At 44.1% G+C, this 18,870-nt stretch overlaps 1 protein-coding gene across 1 annotated transcript in view; it reads right to left on the reverse strand.

Annotated features, from left to right (window-relative positions):
• KDSR (3-ketodihydrosphingosine reductase) overlaps positions 1 to 13,355 on the reverse strand; it is a 43,534-nt gene extending 30,179 nt beyond the window's left edge. The window contains exons 1-5 of the mRNA XM_036876710.2: positions 13,131 to 13,355; positions 8,721 to 8,810; positions 6,668 to 6,724; positions 2,568 to 2,633; positions 2,279 to 2,374 (exon numbers count right to left, since the gene is read on the reverse strand). Coding sequence (XP_036732605.1) covers positions 2,279 to 2,374; positions 2,568 to 2,633; positions 6,668 to 6,724; positions 8,721 to 8,810; positions 13,131 to 13,238 — 417 coding nt within the window. The 5' untranslated portion in view covers positions 13,239 to 13,355. The remainder of the gene's footprint in view (positions 1 to 2,278; positions 2,375 to 2,567; positions 2,634 to 6,667; positions 6,725 to 8,720; positions 8,811 to 13,130) is intronic.
• Between the last annotated feature and the right edge of the window lie 5,515 nt (positions 13,356 to 18,870).

Raw genomic sequence — 18,870 nt, forward strand, 5'->3', positions numbered from 1 at the left:
TCCTGACAGCACCATCGCTTGCCTTGACACCCCGATGGCTCCTAAGTCTCCCTGACAGCAGGCAGAGAGAGCCTTTCAGAGCCAAGTGCAGGTCACACTACTGCCTCGTTTAGCTTAACCCCCTTCAAAGGTTGGGGACTAAAGTCCAAACCCTCGTGGCGGCCTCCAAGGCCCCAGCAGATCTGGGCCCTTCCTTGAGTTTGCCAAGCTCTTCCCAGCCTGGGGCCCTTGCAGCTGATGCTCTCCCACCTGGAATCTCTTCTCTGGTCTCTTTGCACCCATCTTCAGGTCTCACAGCCCCGAGGTTGGGTCTCCCAAGCCGCCTCCGGGAGCCTCTGCCCCTCTCCCCTTTTCCTTCCCCGCAGCCCCTAACCGGGCTGAAGCTATGCACTGATCTGCCTGCTCCTGTGGGGCCTGCCTCCCTGCCCTGAGCCAAGACTTTATTTTCTCGCTCACCTTGGTAACCCCAAGACCCAGAATAATACTTAACAAACCAGAGGCTTTCTCGAGTGTTTGTGAATGAAGAAAACGGGCAGGACAACATTTACCAGCCTCGGCCCGGGCAACGCATATGTGCACATTGTGACCCCCAGCCCGCGCGGGCCATGCAGGCAGAGTGGGAGGGTGGAGGCTGAGGCTCCAGGCCAGAAACATGATTAGCCTGAGATCCCACAGCAAGTAAACAGATTCGAAGCCACTAAAGCTAAGGCTTAAAACTGGTTTAGTCTGATGCCTGATTCCACCTCTTTTTCTCCTGGGCTGTGCTGCTGAGGAGCAGAGGAACTGTAGTCCCTGTGGGTGACCACAGGTGTGGGAAAGAAAGGAATCGTGAGTTGTTATTTTTTAAAACCAGAGAGGGCAGGAAGGAAATCGTGTGAATGGGAGATCAAAGTTGAGAGTAAAGTGAGTTTTCAAAAAGGTTAGAATTGGCAATTTTATATTTCAACATGCTTCATATTCTACATGCATTTGTTACTTCTCCCTTCATCTCACCTGCTTCACATCTTCTCCGTGTCGTGGACACCCACACAACACACTCACCTGGTATTATACACTTTGCTGGGTCTATTCCTGCTCACAGTTCTGTGCCTCCACAAAACTCCCTCGATTACATCTGCACATCCCTGCCTCTGCCCCCCACCTAACTCCCCCCACGAAACAGACCTGCCCAGCTTCCCAAAGTCCTGGCTTTACAGCCATGGATTTTTTATTGCAACCATGCCACTACTTACACCTCGATCCTCTCTTTGCCCTCGACCTTCAGCCGGGGGAGTCTGCTCATTCTCCCCACATTATCATCCTTCACATGCCCACACACAATACACACACACTCACACACACACCCCTACTTCTCTTCGCTGGCCATCTCTGGAGTCTCCTACCTCACCATTTCATGCGCAGACCACTACCACATCTATTTCCCCCAACCGATTCCTTACACAGCTGTTGAAATACTTTTCAAAACCTCCCTTTGGTTACTAACAGGTAAAGGTATTCAGGTCCAAACAACTATCTTTTATGCATAAGTGATAAAGGAGCCGTAAAACACTCAAGTCCCAGGTCTCGGGGGTCTCGGGGGTGGGTTCACACGTGTATACATCTGTCACCACTCTGTGTCCATCTACATCTGGACTCTGCAGACTTGACTCTGAATCACAGTTTATGGTGTTTTCTCACAGTGCACCTGAAGCCAGCCATCTACTCCTGCCCCAGCAGTCTGCTTTTCTGTAAAAGGGGAATGTCACTTAACTTCGCAGAGTAAAGCACTCAAACCCACCACTATGATGAAGGCTCAGCATAGTAACAAAACATCAAGAAAAAGATGGCTGATACGTCAACTAAAAAAATGTTTTGCACCTAAGGATTTCAAATCTGATGTCCATTTATTTAGAGCTAAAATAAATTTACTAAGAGAGGTTCCAGGTCAAACCAGTTTAAAAATACAAACCAAAATAATGCTTTATTTTTTTATCTTGATTTGAAAATCTACCATCTCTTAGCTTACAAAGAAGTCTCTTACCATATGGCCTCAGTGAATTGTCACAGGAAGTCCTGTCGCCCTGGAGGTTTCATTCCCATTTATGGCTGGGGAAACCAAGGTCTATAGAGACTTGTTTAGCCTCAAGGTCATGGCACTGGCACCAAAACCTTCCTCTAGCTGTCTAAAGTTGCTGTTAAATCTGAATGCATTTCACCTGTAAAGCTTTCACCTTTATGGCTTTGTTCTGCTTTTAGAATATGCGCAACCTCAATGAGCAAAAATCAAATATTTACTTACTTCGAAAGTGCTAACTTCAAGATCTTCAAATTTTCCTGCAAGTGACATTCCCGCACAGTTTACAAGCATGTCCACTGGGCCCAGTTTCTCCTGTGCCTGGGAAGTTCGTCAGGGCAGGCATTAAGAAAGGGAAAAGAGGACTCACTTAGTAGCAAATCAGTGCTAATAAATAAAATATATGTAACTATTAAACCTACAGGGAAGATTTACCACTTCCAAGTCACATACTGAAATGACAAGAACCAATAGAAAGGTGAGCGAATTATTTCCAATCAGCCCAATTTCTTACTTGTTTCATGACATTCTCTACTTGGTTATAGTCTTGAGCTACGTCAACTGATATACAAAGCACCACCTGGAGAAAAAGAAAAAAGTCATCAAAGCTATGCAGTGTCTAAAACTGTTTTTAAAGAAATTTTTTTCAGTTAAAGGCAATTCTTTCCAATAGGGAGTACAATTTTGGATGTACAATTGCAGCATTTGGAACCTGCTAATAATGTGATTTGTAGAACCGAGTTTTCTGGGCAGCTTTCATAGAAAATCATTTTGAACAAACTCAAAAGAATGTCTCAAGAAATATTGGTCAAAGAAAACTTGCAGGTATAAGATGAGTTAAGTTCTAGGGATCTCATGTACAGCACAGTGACTAATATTGTAGGTATATTTAAAATTTATGAAGAGTACTTATGTGTTCTCAACACACTCACACAAAAAACATAACTGTGAGGTGATGGGGGTGTTAATCACCTTGACTGTGGTAATCATTTCACAATGTAAAGATACATTAAATCAGTGTTATTCACTGAAACACATAGAATTTTTGTCAATTATATGTCAATAAAGCTGGAAATACAAAAAATGTAAACATGCTGCTCTTGAAATGCCATTAATCTAGTGACAGACAGGTCTGAGATCACTGGCAGCCAGCAGCAGAGGGAGGAATGGATGGCAGAGAGTTAAGGGCAGACTGGGGTAACGGGAATGTTCTGTAACTGGGTCTCGGGGGTGGGTTCACACATGTATACACCTGTCAAAAGCCATCAAGCTGTACTCTTCAAATGGGTGTGGTTTATTACACATAAATTGTATCTCAAATCATTAAAAAGAATACATAAATCACATAAAGAATACATAAATTATATCTCAGTTGTTAATATCTTCAATTGTTAAAAAGAGAACACTAAACTTAATTAATACATTTAAAAAATACTCCCCTTGGAGCAATATCAGAGTCATGACTGCCATACTGGGATTCAGGATCAGTACATGGAATGAAGAGACAAGCAAACAATATCTACTCCCAGAAGCCCTAGTTCAGGTTCCTGCTCAGAGGCTGAGCCAGGTGACATTATCTTACAAGTCCAAGGGTCAATCTGGGCCTGTGCTGAGTTGGGAGTCAGGTAACATTTGGTTTACTCTGAGGCCTGCTTGAGATCCCTGACTCTGGACTTACTGGCCACTCACAGACACGCTAGGCAAAGGGTCATGAAGCCGAGTCTCAGAGCCCACCCAGGACAGGCATACCCAGAGACAGTGTAGGTTCAGTTCTAGGCCACCGCAAAAAAGCAAATACCACAATAAAGCAACTCAACTGAATTTTTTTGGTGCATATAAATGCTATGCTTACACTATACTGTAGTCTATTAAGTTTGTGATAGCATTATGTCAAAAAACCACAATGTATGTACCTTATTTAAAAAACACTTTATTGCTAAAAAATGCTACCCATCATGTGAGCTTTCAGCAAGTCCTAATCTTTCTGCTGGGGGAGGGTCTTGCCTTGATGTTGATGGCCGCTGACTGACCTAGTGGTGGTTGCTGAAGGTTGGGGTGGCTGTGGCAATATCTTAAAATAAGACAATAGTGAAGTTTCCCACACTGATTGACTCTTCCTTTCACAAATGACTTCTCGGTAGCATGTGGTCCTATTTGATGCCATTTTACCCATGGTAGAACTTCTTTCAAAATTGGAGGCAATCCTCTCAAACCCTGCTGCTGCCTTATCAACTAAGTTTACATAATATATGATAAATCCTTTGTTGTCATTTTGACAATCTTCACTGCATCTTCCCCAGGAGTAAATTCCATCTCAAGAAACTATCTTTGCTCATCCATAGGAACCCACTCCTCATCCATTCAAGTTTTATCATGAGATTACAGCAATTCAGTCACATCTTCAGGCTCTACTTCTAATTCTTGCTATTTCTACCACATCTGCAGTTACTTCCTCCATTACTTCCTCCACCGAAGTCTTGAACACCCCAAAGTCTTCCGTAAGGGCTGGAATCAACTTCTACCAAACTCCTGTTAATGTTGGTATTTTGACCTCTTCCTATTGATCATGAATATTCTTAACGGCATCTAGAATGGTGAATCCTTTCCAAAAGGTTTTCAATATACTCTGTCTAGATCCATCAGAGGAATGATTATCTATGGCATTGAAGCCTTACAAAATGCACACCTTAAATAAGAAGACTTGAAAGTTGAAATTACTAGATACAGGGGCTGTAAGCAGATGTGTCAGCAGGCATGAAAACAACATTAATCTGTACATTTCCATCACAGCTCTTGGGTGACCAGGTGCTTGTCAATGAAAAGAAATCTTTTGGAAGGAATCTGTTTTTCTGAGCAGTAGGTCTCAACAGTGGGCTTAAAATATTCAGTAAACAATGTTGTAAGCAAATGTGCTGTCTTCCAGGCTTTGTTGTTCCATTTCGAGAGCATAGGCAGAGTAGATTCAGCATAATTTCTAACAGTCCTAGGATTTCTGGAATGTAAATGAGCATTGGCTTCAACTTAAAGTCACCAGCTGCATTAGCCCCTAACAAAAGAGTCAGCCTGTCCTTGGAAGCTTTGAAGCCAGGCACTGACTTCTCTCTAGCTATGAAAGTCCTAGATGGCATCTTCTTCCACTGTAAGACTGTTACATCTACACTGGAAATCTGTTGTTTAGTGCAGCCACCTTCATTAATTATCTTAACTTGATCTTCTGGATGACTTGGGGTAGCTTCTGCATTAGCACTTGCTGTTCACCTTGCACTTTCTTATTACGGAGATGGCCTCTTTGCTTAAACTTCATGAACCAACCTCTGCTGGCTTCAGACTTTTCTTCAGCAGCCTCCTCACCTCTCTCAGCCTTCACAGAATTGAAAAGAGTTAGGATCTTGCTCTGGATCAGGCTTTGGCTTAAAGGAATGTTGTGGCTGCTCTGACCCTCTACCCAGCCCTCAGGATCTGAGGCACTGGGCAGGAGGGTTCCTTCATGCAGGAAGCAACCCCATCCAAATGATTGAATTCCTAAGAAAAGGACTTCTTAGCCCCCTTTGCAAATATAACCTGGAATATTCCAGATTGGAGGGGTTATCCTAGGATTTTATATTATATTATCACAGAAAACATCTTTTTTTAAAGGGAGTAGGAAGCATAGGATTAATTTTTAAACACACCTTTTTATAATATTAGATCATGTTCTGTAAATAAAATCTATACCACAGACATATGAAATAAAAAAAAAAAGAATTAACAAATTACCAGGAAAAAAAAATGCCCACAGGACACTGCTTGCTAAATTGTCCAACAAGCCCATTCTGGGTCCAGCAGAAGAATCAAACTCCCCAGACCTGATTATTTTCCCCTCCCTCAGTGTGGCAGTCATGAACTTCCCCCATGACCTAAAGCCTTCTGATAGATGAAGACGGGACAGGGGTATTGATGAAGAAGTCCAAGGCGGAGAGATGGTGCTGTCAGCAGAGAAAAATGTGAATTATTTCTCAGTGAAGAGGTCGAAGAAAATAAGAATGATGCCATAAAGTTCAAAAAGAAGTGGAAGTAAGCAATGTGCTATTCAGGGTCATACATATACATGGTCAAATTATAAAGATGAGCAAAGGAAGGAGCAACACAAAAATCAGGTTGGGGGCTGACTCGTGGGATGAGACAAGAGGAGGAAGCAGAGGGGGGCTCACAGTGGGGGCTTCCAGGGCCCTGGGTGGGCGTGTATGGTGATTCATGCGTTATTATGTTTTATACTGAAATATAATTATATATATACACACACACTATTTTCTTCATCAAACAATTCCATTACCAAAAAATATTTTTAATACCTCTTCCCCTTAAGGGTTTGTATAGTTAAATAAATAACTGAAATGGAATAATTTTCTAGTTAAACATTGTTATTTGATCATTTGTGTATATACATATGTTAGAGTCTTTTTTTTTTTTTTTTGGTAATAACCTGAACTCCTAGACAATTCAAACAATTTCACCAGTTTAAAAACAGTTTAATATGCATTTTGATGCCTTCCAAGAACTATTCATAGTGAAAGTAACCCTTACGAAACTGGGTTGATTAGTACAGAAAATGCATCTTGAAGACAGCGGTTTTACCTGTTTATCATTAATAGAGTGTTTTTCAATTTCCTTCTTTGCCTGCAGCAGCTTGTCCTGAAAGCAACAGAGAACAATTAGTCCTGGTGATTGTCTGCTTGTTTGTTTGTTTAAAATCCAGAGAAGCAGCAGTTCTTTGTGTACGAATTTACTAAATTTTAAAGAACACACACTACCTACACCGCAGAGCTACAGGCCATCGTCAACAAAAGAAAGAAGCTAAAAAGTAAGTTATGACTAAGTGAAGCACATTTTTTAATTGATTGCATAGAAAGGTCATGGAAAAAGAAATGAACTCCAAAAGCCCAATTACCAGTATTAATTGCTGACGGTCACCCTATCATTTCTGATAACTGTTCTGATCTGACATTATGTAGTTGTGATGTAAAATAAGAACCATATGGGTATGAGATGCTTCCCGACCTTAAAGATACATATGATTCCATGTCAAAGAAGACTTTTGTAAGCGATTGTCCAGTATTTTCATCCTCTACTATAAAAACCACTCTGGTAAAAACCACTTCTCAGATACACTGGGTAAATCCATGTCTGGCTATTTCCAAAAATAATCTTAAGATACTCAAAGCTACCCATGTAACTGAGTAGCTCTTCCAAGGTCTCAATTTTGCCTATTTTACTCATTTTCTGAGAAGACAGGTATCAGTTTACAGTATCTTAAGTTGCTATAAAACTTATAATAAATACATCATGACAGCTAGAGAAGAACAAGAGAGGAGGAGTCCTTTGGGATGACACAAAGGTTTTCTAAACACAAATTTGTGTCCATAATAAAATAACATTGTTCTGTTCAAAAAGACATATGCAATTTGGCTTTGCAAAGTCGGAATAAAAAATTAAATTAGAAAATAAGGAATGTTTTGATGCCAAAGGCTTGTCTGCTCATTCATCTCCAGCAATACAAAGACCACAGAATGAGCTTCTGAGCACCTGAAACGGGGAGACCCACCCTCCTGCCTCCCTGTTCATCTATCTTGTGTCAAACATTGGCATTGCTTCAATCTCACAAAATGCCATTTTATTAAAGTTCGGTTTTCCTTTCCATAAGGTGGCTTCAAGGATGAAGCAAATTCATTGTTAGAGAAGTCAGGGTATAAATAAAAGGTAGCTAATTCTGAGCTGCTTGATTTTAAAAAACGCTATGAACATCCAAGCCTAACTGTGTCACTATTTAAACATCTGCCCCAGAGGCCCTCCGGGGCCTGCCCTTCCCACTGGCTGCTGTGAACCCCTACCCGGGCAGTCCCCACTCCAGTGCTCTCTTTTGGCAGAGTTGAGTCCAAAAATCCCCAAAATGCCACCGCGCTGCATCCCCATTCCCTCCATCAGCCCTCCCTTCATTGCTTCTTTCAACAAATAGATTTTGAGCGCCCGCTATGAGTCAAGCATCACACTGGCGCAGAATAGCCGTGACACTCCAGCCACGGTCATGTCCCCGGACCTCCACGGAGCTAGAGGACCTGCAACTGTGTGAATAGTGCCACCGGATTAGGCCATGGAAACAGCTTTGGAGAAATAACAGACCCGTGGGGAAAAAACGGGCTTGTGCCGACTTGACACAGAAAAACACCTGTTTCGCTAAACTGCTGGGGAGGAGTGAGATTCCACTGAGGGGTCTGGGTTTAACTAGTGATGAATATCATATCACAGGCAAATTCTAGAGAAATACCTACACATCCCTCAGAACTCAGACTCCAAGATCGCCTCTGCCGTCACCTCTGAGCGGGTGGCTTCTGACAGGCACGTGTGCTACTTAAGTATGTCTTAGCCTCTCCCTTCTCAAGATCTGCAGCGTCTCTGATGCCGTGTAATAGCTGCTGGCACTACACAAATATCTGTGGAGCTGACCTGCCTTCAACCAAGAAGTCTTTGCCCTGAGTAAGAGAAACAATCAGGTGTTCAAGAATCCCTCTTCAGACCAGGGATGTAAGCAAGCCCCAACATAGACGCGGACTCTACAGAACGTCTGTACAGCCTCTTTGACTAATGTAAAGTTGAATAAGTAAGTTGGTAATAACATACCTGGAAGACTTACCTCATTTCGTGCAACCAGAGTTATAAACGCTCCTTGTTTATAGCACTCGATAGCGATACACTTCCCGATGCCACTGGAGCCTCCTGTAACCTGACAGCAAAAATAATAACACCTGCTCAGCACTTGCAATTTCCCTTCTGTGAAGTTGATTTAAAAAAATGATGATGGGCTCTAAAACCAATCTAAAAGAACTAGAGTTTTAGCTATTGTACTCTCTTCATCCCAGATGTAATGAAGTGCAAATATGAAAGATTACACTGTCGGCAGGGCCGTCTGTTTTGATTGTTCTCAATACTAAACTGTAATATTTTTCTGAGTTCACTGGCAGGAAAGTGTCCTATAAGTCTAGCTAATAAATAATACAGTAGTCTACCTCTGAGTCCAAATCCAACTGAATTTTATCTCCTTATTGCATATCTCCAATGCATGACTAGTTCTTTAACAATGAAAACAAATAGCCACCAACATGTAAAAACATTTTAAATGCTAGCTAATTATAGTAATATGTGACCGCATGAAATTACTGAGAAGTAAAGCTTTTCTTCCTGCATTATCCTGCTCCTCATCAGCTGTAGCTCAACCATACTGGCTTTCAGTTCCATGCTCCCCCCACCCTCTAACCACAGGCCCTTTGCACATTCCACTCCCTCTAGCAACAATGCTCTCTCTTCCCCTCTTTTCATCTAGCTGGCACCTTACTCACCCATTAAATCTCAGCTCAAACATCACCTCTTCAGGAAAGCCTTCACTAACTGTCCCTTCCCTCACCTCAACCCACTTTTTAGAACTGCAGCCTTTCTTCCTTTACATTATGGCACTCACCTAATCAGACAGCCATGCATTTATTTGTGGGGTTATGTGATTCACAACCATCTCTCCAATCACTGCTCCATAAACTCCATAAAAATGTCAACTCTATTTTTGCTCTCCCCTATATTGCTAGTTCTAAGCACAGTGCCTGGCTTATAGGAAGGACTCAGTGAATATTTAGCTAATAAGACAAATGCAACATTATCTTTCTATAGTCATTTTCCCTATGCAAATGATGTAATATGGGGCAAGGGAGTGGAGGGCCTGGGGGTTGTCAGGTGACCAGGGTGGAAAAGAGTCAGAGAGACATCTGTCCTAACATGGTGTTGTATCCTACCTTTAAAAAAATTATATCAACATGTCTTATGTCAGAAAACTAAAAAGCCTCACAATAATATATTAAATAGCTGTATAAATCTTAGTTGACAACTTCCCTGTATCAGACATTTAGGCTATTTCAAATATTTTACTGTTGGATATAATTCATGCTGAAATTAACATATTTGACCCCATCTCATGACTTTAAAATCACCATTAAACCCCTCCTACACAGAGCCCACTCTCTATGGACTCTTAGCCCCTATTTCTCCTTAGCCTCAACTTCCCACCATGAAGGAGCTTTCTTTGGTAATTAACTAATTATCTACATTGGTTTTACCATAAAAATATACCTGTTGCCCCAGCTAACAGTTGTCCCCAAGAAACTCTTTGCCATTGAGATGTGCCATGAATTGTTTGGTTTAATTTTCACCAGACATTCCAATTCCATAGCAATTAGCAGGACCCCTAAAAATGTCCCGAATGTTTTATGACGTTGTTTCTGCTGCCTACATGTACCTCCATCCAATACCCCTCCACATACCTACACCTCCAAATCCTACCTACCCTGAAAAGGCCAGTTCCAATGACCCTCCTCCAAGAAGCTTTTCCCCATTCTTTACCTGTTACTTTCTCCCTGTGCACAATTACTTTTCACATGTCTCAGCTCCCTGGCCAGATGGTATGTTCTTTGAGGATGAGCACCGAGTCCCATTTATCTCCCTCGCTCAGAGGACAATACCCTGCATAAGCAGTTACTAAGTAAACACTTGCCTACATTAATTTGCAAAATGATGTACGGTACCCATTTGTCTGAAAAGTACAATGCAAAAAACCTGTAAAATTTTCCTATTTGTTATTCAATGAATTAACAGAAGTTAAGTTATGAGGTTATTGAGAAAATGTATATACTTTAAAGTGTTATGTAGATTTAGCTGTTATTACCACTGTCCTTTTTCTAGACTGTAATAGGTAAGCTAGCTGTGTAAATTTACTGCCCAGCAAAAGAACTGTGCAACCTGATCACTTAATAGGATTTGTCTACAAGAACACAAGTGCACAAGTGACCCTTGCACTTTTGGATCATGGTTCATGGGAAACTAACCTTATAGTTAAACCAGCTATTTTTAGGCTATGTTTATTCCAAATATTACAAGAAAATGTAAAAGACTTTCATAATATCTGAGAAAAATGGTAAATATGGGTTGCATTGCCTGACGATGGGTAAGTTGAGCTCAGATGTGGGACACTGAATGAACAGTTTAATTTCCCTTCTTTATCACTCCCTCTTACTATTCATTGCAAATACTGCGTAAATGCTACCATCTCTTTAATCATATCATAAACACCTCTTACTAAGGGGAAGCAAGGGAGGGGGTGGTTTGCCACAAGGACAGCTGCTCCCAGCCATCTCCAAAACAAGGGAGGACTTGATTTTCCAGTTCTCACCAACTCAGTTAAGCAGTTTTTTAAAAATAAGTATAGACCATGTAGACTTCTGCAGTTTTACCACTGCAGTAGGGAGCTATCACTAGTACAGAAGAATTGTTCTAAAAATGAAACAATAGCTATGACCTAAGTCTCTTCATGATGCCACATAAGCAGAAACTCTTCCATCAGCTCCTCCCCCAGCCCCTCTGAGGACAAACACATCTCAAGAAAAATAACTGTGACATGAGACAAGAAGACAGATGGTGACATCACGTGAATTATTCGTGTCATCCTCACATTATTTATAGTGGCATATTAAAACAGGATGGTGAGAATAAATTCTTCTTGGTCTATCGGAACACGCTTGTTCGTTATCTTATTGATGGTGTGCAGCAGGATGGGGCTGGACCAACTAGAGACAAGGTTAAGTGAAACTCCCATATAAATATGGAATGAAAATTTTCATTACTGCTTTGGCTTTACATTTTAACAAATTATGCTCTGCAAACCTAAGTTGTGAAAGAATCCAACTTTTAAAGCCACGCTTCTGAGGCAGCAGTTCCTCTGTAGATGTGACTCTTTCAGAATGCAGCGTGACTGCAAAGTTTTGCCTCTCTCTCCCTTCCTTTTTTTAATGAATTTACACTTACCTCCTCATCGGTCTCCCACATCAGGTATAGCAGGCATTGGAAATACACTGATAAGTTTTACAAAGGAGAAGTTAAAGAAAGTAACATTTCCTCATTCACAAAGCTTTGTCCAGATTTCAAGCGCACTAAATAAATGACCGTCCTGGCCTGTAACAGCTCAGTGGGTTGGCTGGCATCTCAGCGGAGGTGGCATGGTCACCTCCCGCACCAGGACGAGGGTTTGTCCTGCAAGCTTAGAAACTAACTCTTCCTACTCAGGCCTTCCCGCCTCTGGCGTGCCTTGGGGATTGTGCGACCCAAATAAGAAAACGGGCAAGACAGCCATTGCAACTGATGGAGCGCTGGTCGCAGGTAAGGAAGCCTTCTCTCTGTTTCAGAAAGGTGCCAGACCTGCAGAAAAGGGATCGTGGAAGACACGAGCTTCCGGAAGGACACAACCAAACCCTTCCACATCCCCTTCATCCTTAAAGCACTAGCAGGTCGTTTAGCTCATCCTAGTGACTCTGAAATGATGGCAGACGACTGCGCTGCAACAGCACTCGGTCGACCCAGGCTGAGCTCAGAGAGATGCGCGGGGCGCACCGAGCAGAAGCGTCCCAACACCGCTCGCCAGGACGCAGCCCACCGGGGTCAGGACAATTTCCTACCCAGGTGAGTCACTTCCTGGACTCCTTTGGCAACTGCTCTGTCACTCGCCAGGCCACCCTCCAGTTCCGAGCTGCCCCGAGGGTCCTGGCTGCTGTGGGGCCCCCTTCCCTGCCGCCCGCCTCCTCGAGACCCGGCCGGGACCGCACCCCGCGCCTCGCGCAGCCACGGACCGCGGTGTCCTTGGCAAAGTTTCTCGGCCCCTCTGTTCCTCGGTTGACTCATCGGGAAAACTGAGGACAAAAATATACACATCCCAGGGATGCCCCGGGGATTAACGGGAGGCTCCCGAGCCCCTGGAGCCCCAGGACCCGGCTCGCTGGCGCTGTCCCCAGCCGCGCAGGGAGGAGCCCGATGCAGTGGAGGGCGGGTCCCCGCTGCCCTCTCAGAGGCAGTACCGGGGGGCCGGCGGCAGGTGACCCTCTTTTAGGAGACTAGGTCGGCGGCGGCCTGGCCTCGATCGCGGGCCGGGGCGCCACTGTGGGGTACTCGAGGGGCTCGGGGCGGCGGAGTCGGCCAGGCGGCGGCGGGGGCGCAGCAACAGGAGGCCACTCACCACCACATGCGCCCCGGGCAGGGCGAGGGGCTTGGGGCTGATGAGCGGAGACACCATGTAGAGCAGCAGCACGAACGCCACGAGGAAGGCGGCCGCCAGCAGCAGCATCGCGCGGCGGGGCCGGGCCGGGCCAGGGGCGCAGGCACAGGGCGCACGACTGGCGGCACCCGGCGATCACGCGCGGCCGCGCGCAGCAGGCGCGGGACTGGCGGGCGGCGGGGCGGGGCGGTGGCCGGAGGGGAAGAGGAGGAGCCGGATGAGGGCGCGACCGCGGCGGGGCGGGGCTTCCAGGGGCGGGGAGGCCCCGGGCCCGCAGCGGCTGGGAGTCCGGGGTCCCCGGCCTCAGAGCGGGGCGCTTTTCCGCACCGTCCCCCGGAGCCTCCCGGGCGCAGGCGCGTGGCCCCACGGCGCCACCTGCAGCCCCTGTGGCAGGCGCCCCGTGCTGGCGCGGGTGCTGCTTAGGACCGCGGGGCGCAGGTTTCCAGCCCTGCCCGGCCGCACGCGGGGCTTGGGGCCTGCGAGTCCGGCTGGTCGCCGCGCGGCCGCCGGAGCTGTCGGGAGCATCCGGGGGCGCCGCCATCGCTGGTGCGGGCGCCCCAACCCTGCTGCAGGGTGGAGGGCCCAGGGTCGGGCTCTGAAATGCCGGGCTCGGGAAACGGTCACGGCCTAGCCTCGCTTTTCAGAACACCGGGAAAGCCTTACGTGGAGTTTTAAGAAAATCACTCGAGTAATTTAATTTCGTGGAGTTCGAAGTTCATCTTTACCACGGCATAGTTTTTTGTTTCTTTTTTTTAACCGCTTTACTGAGATCTAATGCATAGCCCATACAATTCATTGATTTAAAATGCATAATTGGTTTTTGGTAGTCACAGAATTGTGCTACCATCACCACATTTAAAACATTTTGTTATCCTCCCCACCCTCCCAAAAAAATCCTGTAGCGATTAGCAGTTACTCCCCTTTCTTCTCCACGTGCCTCCCCGCATCCGCAAGCCCTAGGCAATTACCTATCCTATCTCTAGGGACCTGCATATTGTGGGTGTCTCATATAAACAGAATTATACAAAAGTAACCTTTTGTTTGGCTTCTTTCATTTGCATAATGTTTTCAAGGTTCGTGCTGTGCAGGTGTATTAGTACTTCATTCTTTTTATCACCAAGTTATATTCTACTGTGGATATACCACATTTCATGTATGGATTCTTCAATTGATGGACATTTAGGTTATTTCCATTTTGCAGCTGTTAAGAAGTATGCTGCTGTGAACATTCATGTACAAGGTTTTGTGAGGACATATGTTTTCATTTCTTAGGTATGTACCTATGAGTGGAATTGCTGGATCTTAGAGTAACTATGTTTAACCGTAACTGCCAAACTGTTTTGGCAAAGCAGCTGCACCATTTTACATTCCCACCAACCATGTATGCTCTCCACACCTTCACCAACATTTATCACCAGCTTTTTAATGATAGCCCTTTTGTGGGTGTGAATGACATTTCATTGTGGTTTTCATTTGCACAAGGTACATTTTTTTTTTCTGTGTTTCCTTTTTGTTGTGTTTTTAGAAATACTAAAGAGCTTGGAGCAAAGGAATTGATCCAAGTTCTTCTTCTTTCTTAACTTATAGCCCAGAATTAGCCCAATGGGGAAGCTTCGAGGGCATAGTCCCCAAGACTTCTGGCACTAGTTGCAAGTTTGAGAGACTCCCAAACCACCGTCAGTTTTGATAATTCTCTAGAAGGGACTCACAGAACTCAACTGAGTGTCATTATACTCATGGCTATGGTTTAAGGCCAAGTCAGCTCAGGGAAAATGTAAGTAGGGCAAAGTCTGGAGGGCTCCTAACACAAAGCCACTGTTGTTGTCTCCCATGGAGTCAGGACGTGCGGCCCTCTGTGACAGTATTCATTGAGTATTGCCAACCCGGGAAGTTCACCAGGGAATCTCATCTGACCTTCAGAGTTTTTGCTGGGACTCCATTATATAGGCATGATTGATTGACTGCTCATGTGGGCGAAGTCTGTCTCCAGGTCAGCTGATAATGCATGTTACAAAATTTTCACCTAAATCACCTGGTTGGTCTTTCTGGCACGGCCAGCCCCCACCTTAAAATCCAGTCTGGCCAGCCCTCATCTAAACAAAAACACCCCTAACATAGATGACTTCCCATAAGACCAAACCTTCTCTTTGGGCAAGACCAAATTCTTTACTCCACAGGCCACCACCTGGCCTCTATCCAAAGCTCTCCAACAGCAAAACAAACATATACCTAACATCTGGAGGAGGAAATGTGGGGTAAGGCTCTTGACTCAATTTTCCAATACTTTGGCCCATCAATATCAGCACTGCAGTTCTACCAACAAGACAATGCCAGTATCACACCATTTTGTATATGGGTAGCAGACATCACTGGAAAATGAGGGGTCAAAAGACAGTGGCTCATTACTAGAGTTTCACTCAGTCATCAACCAGCTCATCATCATACCATAAAACCAAAATGTCTCCCAAAGCAGTGCCACTCAGGTGTGCAGATTTCCATTCAACTCCCACCAATTTCCCAGAACAGGAGTGTCTTCGCCCTTTTAGGCAGCTGATAGAATGGAGCTCTCTGAAGAAATAATATCCACTCTTGCTCTGAGCCTCCCTCAAGGCATCAATGTAATATTGGATTTTCCTTGCTGCACAACCCATTTATTCAGTCTTCTGCCCTCAGCTGCTTTTCCTCCTTCTCTGTTGATGATTCATTTTTACTAGAACTTTCCTGTTGGTAGAGATGTTTGGTTCAGCCTAGAACTAAGCTGTTCCAGATTTCCAGCTCTAATCCTAGTCTAGCCAATGCCTCCCCCTCAATCCACTCCCATTCATATTCGGCAGGAAAACATAGGTACACAACTAGTGGGCTTTCTCAACCACTAGGTTATACAACCACACTCACTATCAATCCCAGTTTTGCCACTTGAAGGCATACTCCACCTCATCTGCCTTCAGGAATTCTGGTATAAAGGTTTCGAAGAACAGTTACAGTTTCTTACTTAGGAATCATTCCTGATTCCAGCACCTGCAGTTGATGCCCTCCCTGGCCCCTGGAACCACTGCATCAGGGAGAGAAGCTGAGGCAATGTGGAGGAAAAGAGAAAATGTAGCCATACCACCACTTGGATCCTCAGTGTGCACACCAGGATACCTGCTTCCTGGTGCCAGTCACCTGCAGACCCTACAAGGACATTCTTCTGATGAAGAGAGATATAACTTACTTTAATGTAGCCCTTGAATCTCCATAGTGATTTCCACAGAGCCATGCCCTCTACAGGCATCCCTTCCGCAGGCCAGTTTCCCATTGTTCTTTACCTAATCATGTGGCCAGGACATTAGCCCCTTCCCATGAATTGGTTCAAAACCCAAACGTAGGGGCTCACAGCATGTGATTCAGCCCACTGAGCTGATTTTTTTTAACCTTCTTCAATCAGAGTAGTCACTTTGCAAACACCAGGCCATGCATACACCTTGAAACTGGCATCCATAATTCAAGCCACTCTTTTTGGCCAGTAGAAAGCTGATCATAGGGCACTGCCTGAGTGGCACAGGTGCAGCAATTTCTCAGATTCCAAAGCTGGCCCTAGGGGAAAAAAATTTGATCTGCTTGTGAAATGTGTACCTCTCTGCAATCCCCTAGTAGCATGTTCCTGCAAAACCAGTCCTGTTGTACGATGGAATTCTGCTGGCATTGCTCCTTCATTGGAGTGTTTCTCTAACATCATCCAAGATGTGTATGTCAGGTTTCAAGATTGTTTAATGTCTTTCAGTCATCAGGGCAGTTTCAGGTAATGTCCAATAGCAAGCTAGTAATTGCCTCTTTAATGAAAATTCTCTGGCCACTGATAGGTGGTGCTCACAGTACTGCCGTGAGCCCCAGTCTGAGTGGGATTCCAGGACCATAAGTGTTTTTATGGACAGGATCTAGCAACATTTCCAGATGTGGAATATGCGCTCTGCCAAATTCAATTAACCAACCAGACACTAGTGTTATAACATGTTTTGTCCACTAGGTATTCTATACAGGTTTAAAATTAACCACCTGTGTGGGGCTGGCCAATGTTCTTGGTTCTCATCTAGCATGGCCAATCGATATTGCCCCAAGAACAGGTTTTATCTGCCTTCTGTTTTACAATACTAGGCAGGGGAATCTTTCCCCCATCAGACACAAAATCCATCCCCATGTACATTCGCATAAAGGAGACCCAAGCACTTCACACAGAGTCTATTCAAACATTCCAGTTTTCATTCAAACTTTCACCTTAATCCCAACATTTCAGCTCTGTATCCTCCCAGTTTAACTGTAGTTCCTGTTAGGACTGTAGTCCCTGTAAGAGGTTTTAAAACCACCTAAATGTCCATCAGTGGATGAATGGGTAAAGAAAATGTGATACACACACACACACACACACACACACACACACACACACACACACACGGAATATTAACCAGCCTTTTAAAATAAGGAAATCCTGCCATTTGTGATAATATAAATGTATCTGGAGGGCATTATCCTAAGTGAATATGAAAATATTTCACAGAAATACTGTGACACAGAAAGACAAACATTGCATGATCTCACTAAGATGTTGAATAAGAAAAAAAGAATTATGGTTTCCAGGGGCTGGTGGTGAGAAGGACATGGAGAGTTCTTGTTTAATGGCTACAGTTTCAGTTTTGCAAAATGGTATTTTGGAGATGAAGGTGGTGATGGTTGTGCCCAAATAATATGAATGTATTTAATTAATACCACTGAATTGTACACTTAAAAATGATGAAGATAGAAAGTTTTATGTTATGTGTTATCACAATAAAAATAATTGCGGAAAAAGGTCAATTCTCCCCAAATTAATGCACTCCCTACCAAAGTCCTAGCAAGATTTTTAAAATAGATATGGACAAGATTATTCTAAAATTTATACATAAAGGCAAAGAAACTAGAATAACTAAAACATCTTTTTTTAAAGAATGAAGTGGGAAGAATCAGTCTACCTGATAAGAAGACTTACTATATAGATGCAGCAATGAAGACCGTGTGGTATTGGCAAAGAGACAGGTACATTGATCAGTAGAACCCAGAAACAGACACACAAAAACACCCAACTGAATTTTGACAAAGGCACAAAAGCAGTTTAATGAAGGAAATGCAGCCTCTTCAAGAAATGGTGTGGGGGGTAATTGGACATCCACAGACAAAAACAAAAAACAAAAAATGAACCTCAACCTGAAATTTACATCTTCTACAAAAATTAACTCGGATGGTATGATGGTTCATTTTCTGTCAACTTGACTGAACCATGGAGTGTCTAGCTATTTGGTCAAACATTCTGGGTTTTTCTCTGAGAATGTTAACAAGCCTTCAATCAGTGGACTGACTAAAGCAGGCTGCCCTCTTCGATGTGGGTGGTCCTATTCTTTCCGTCGAAGGCCTGAATAGAACCAACGGCTGACTGTTCAGCAAGAGACAGTGATTCCTATCTGATGGCATTTGAACTGGAACCAGATTTTTTTCTTGCCCTTGGATCTCAGTTGAAATATATTGCCTGCTCCGGGGTCTGCAGCTTGCCAACCCACCCTACAGATCTCGGGACTTGTCAGCCTCCATGATCATGTTGAGCCAATTCCTTCTAATAAATCTCTGTACATGTATCTTCTTTTGGTTTTGTTTCTCTGAAGAACCTAATACAGGAGTCCTGGATTTAAATGTA

This window comes from Manis pentadactyla, chromosome 6 (assembly GCF_030020395.1).
Source record: "Manis pentadactyla isolate mManPen7 chromosome 6, mManPen7.hap1, whole genome shotgun sequence".
NCBI lineage: Eukaryota > Metazoa > Chordata > Mammalia > Pholidota > Manidae > Manis > Manis pentadactyla.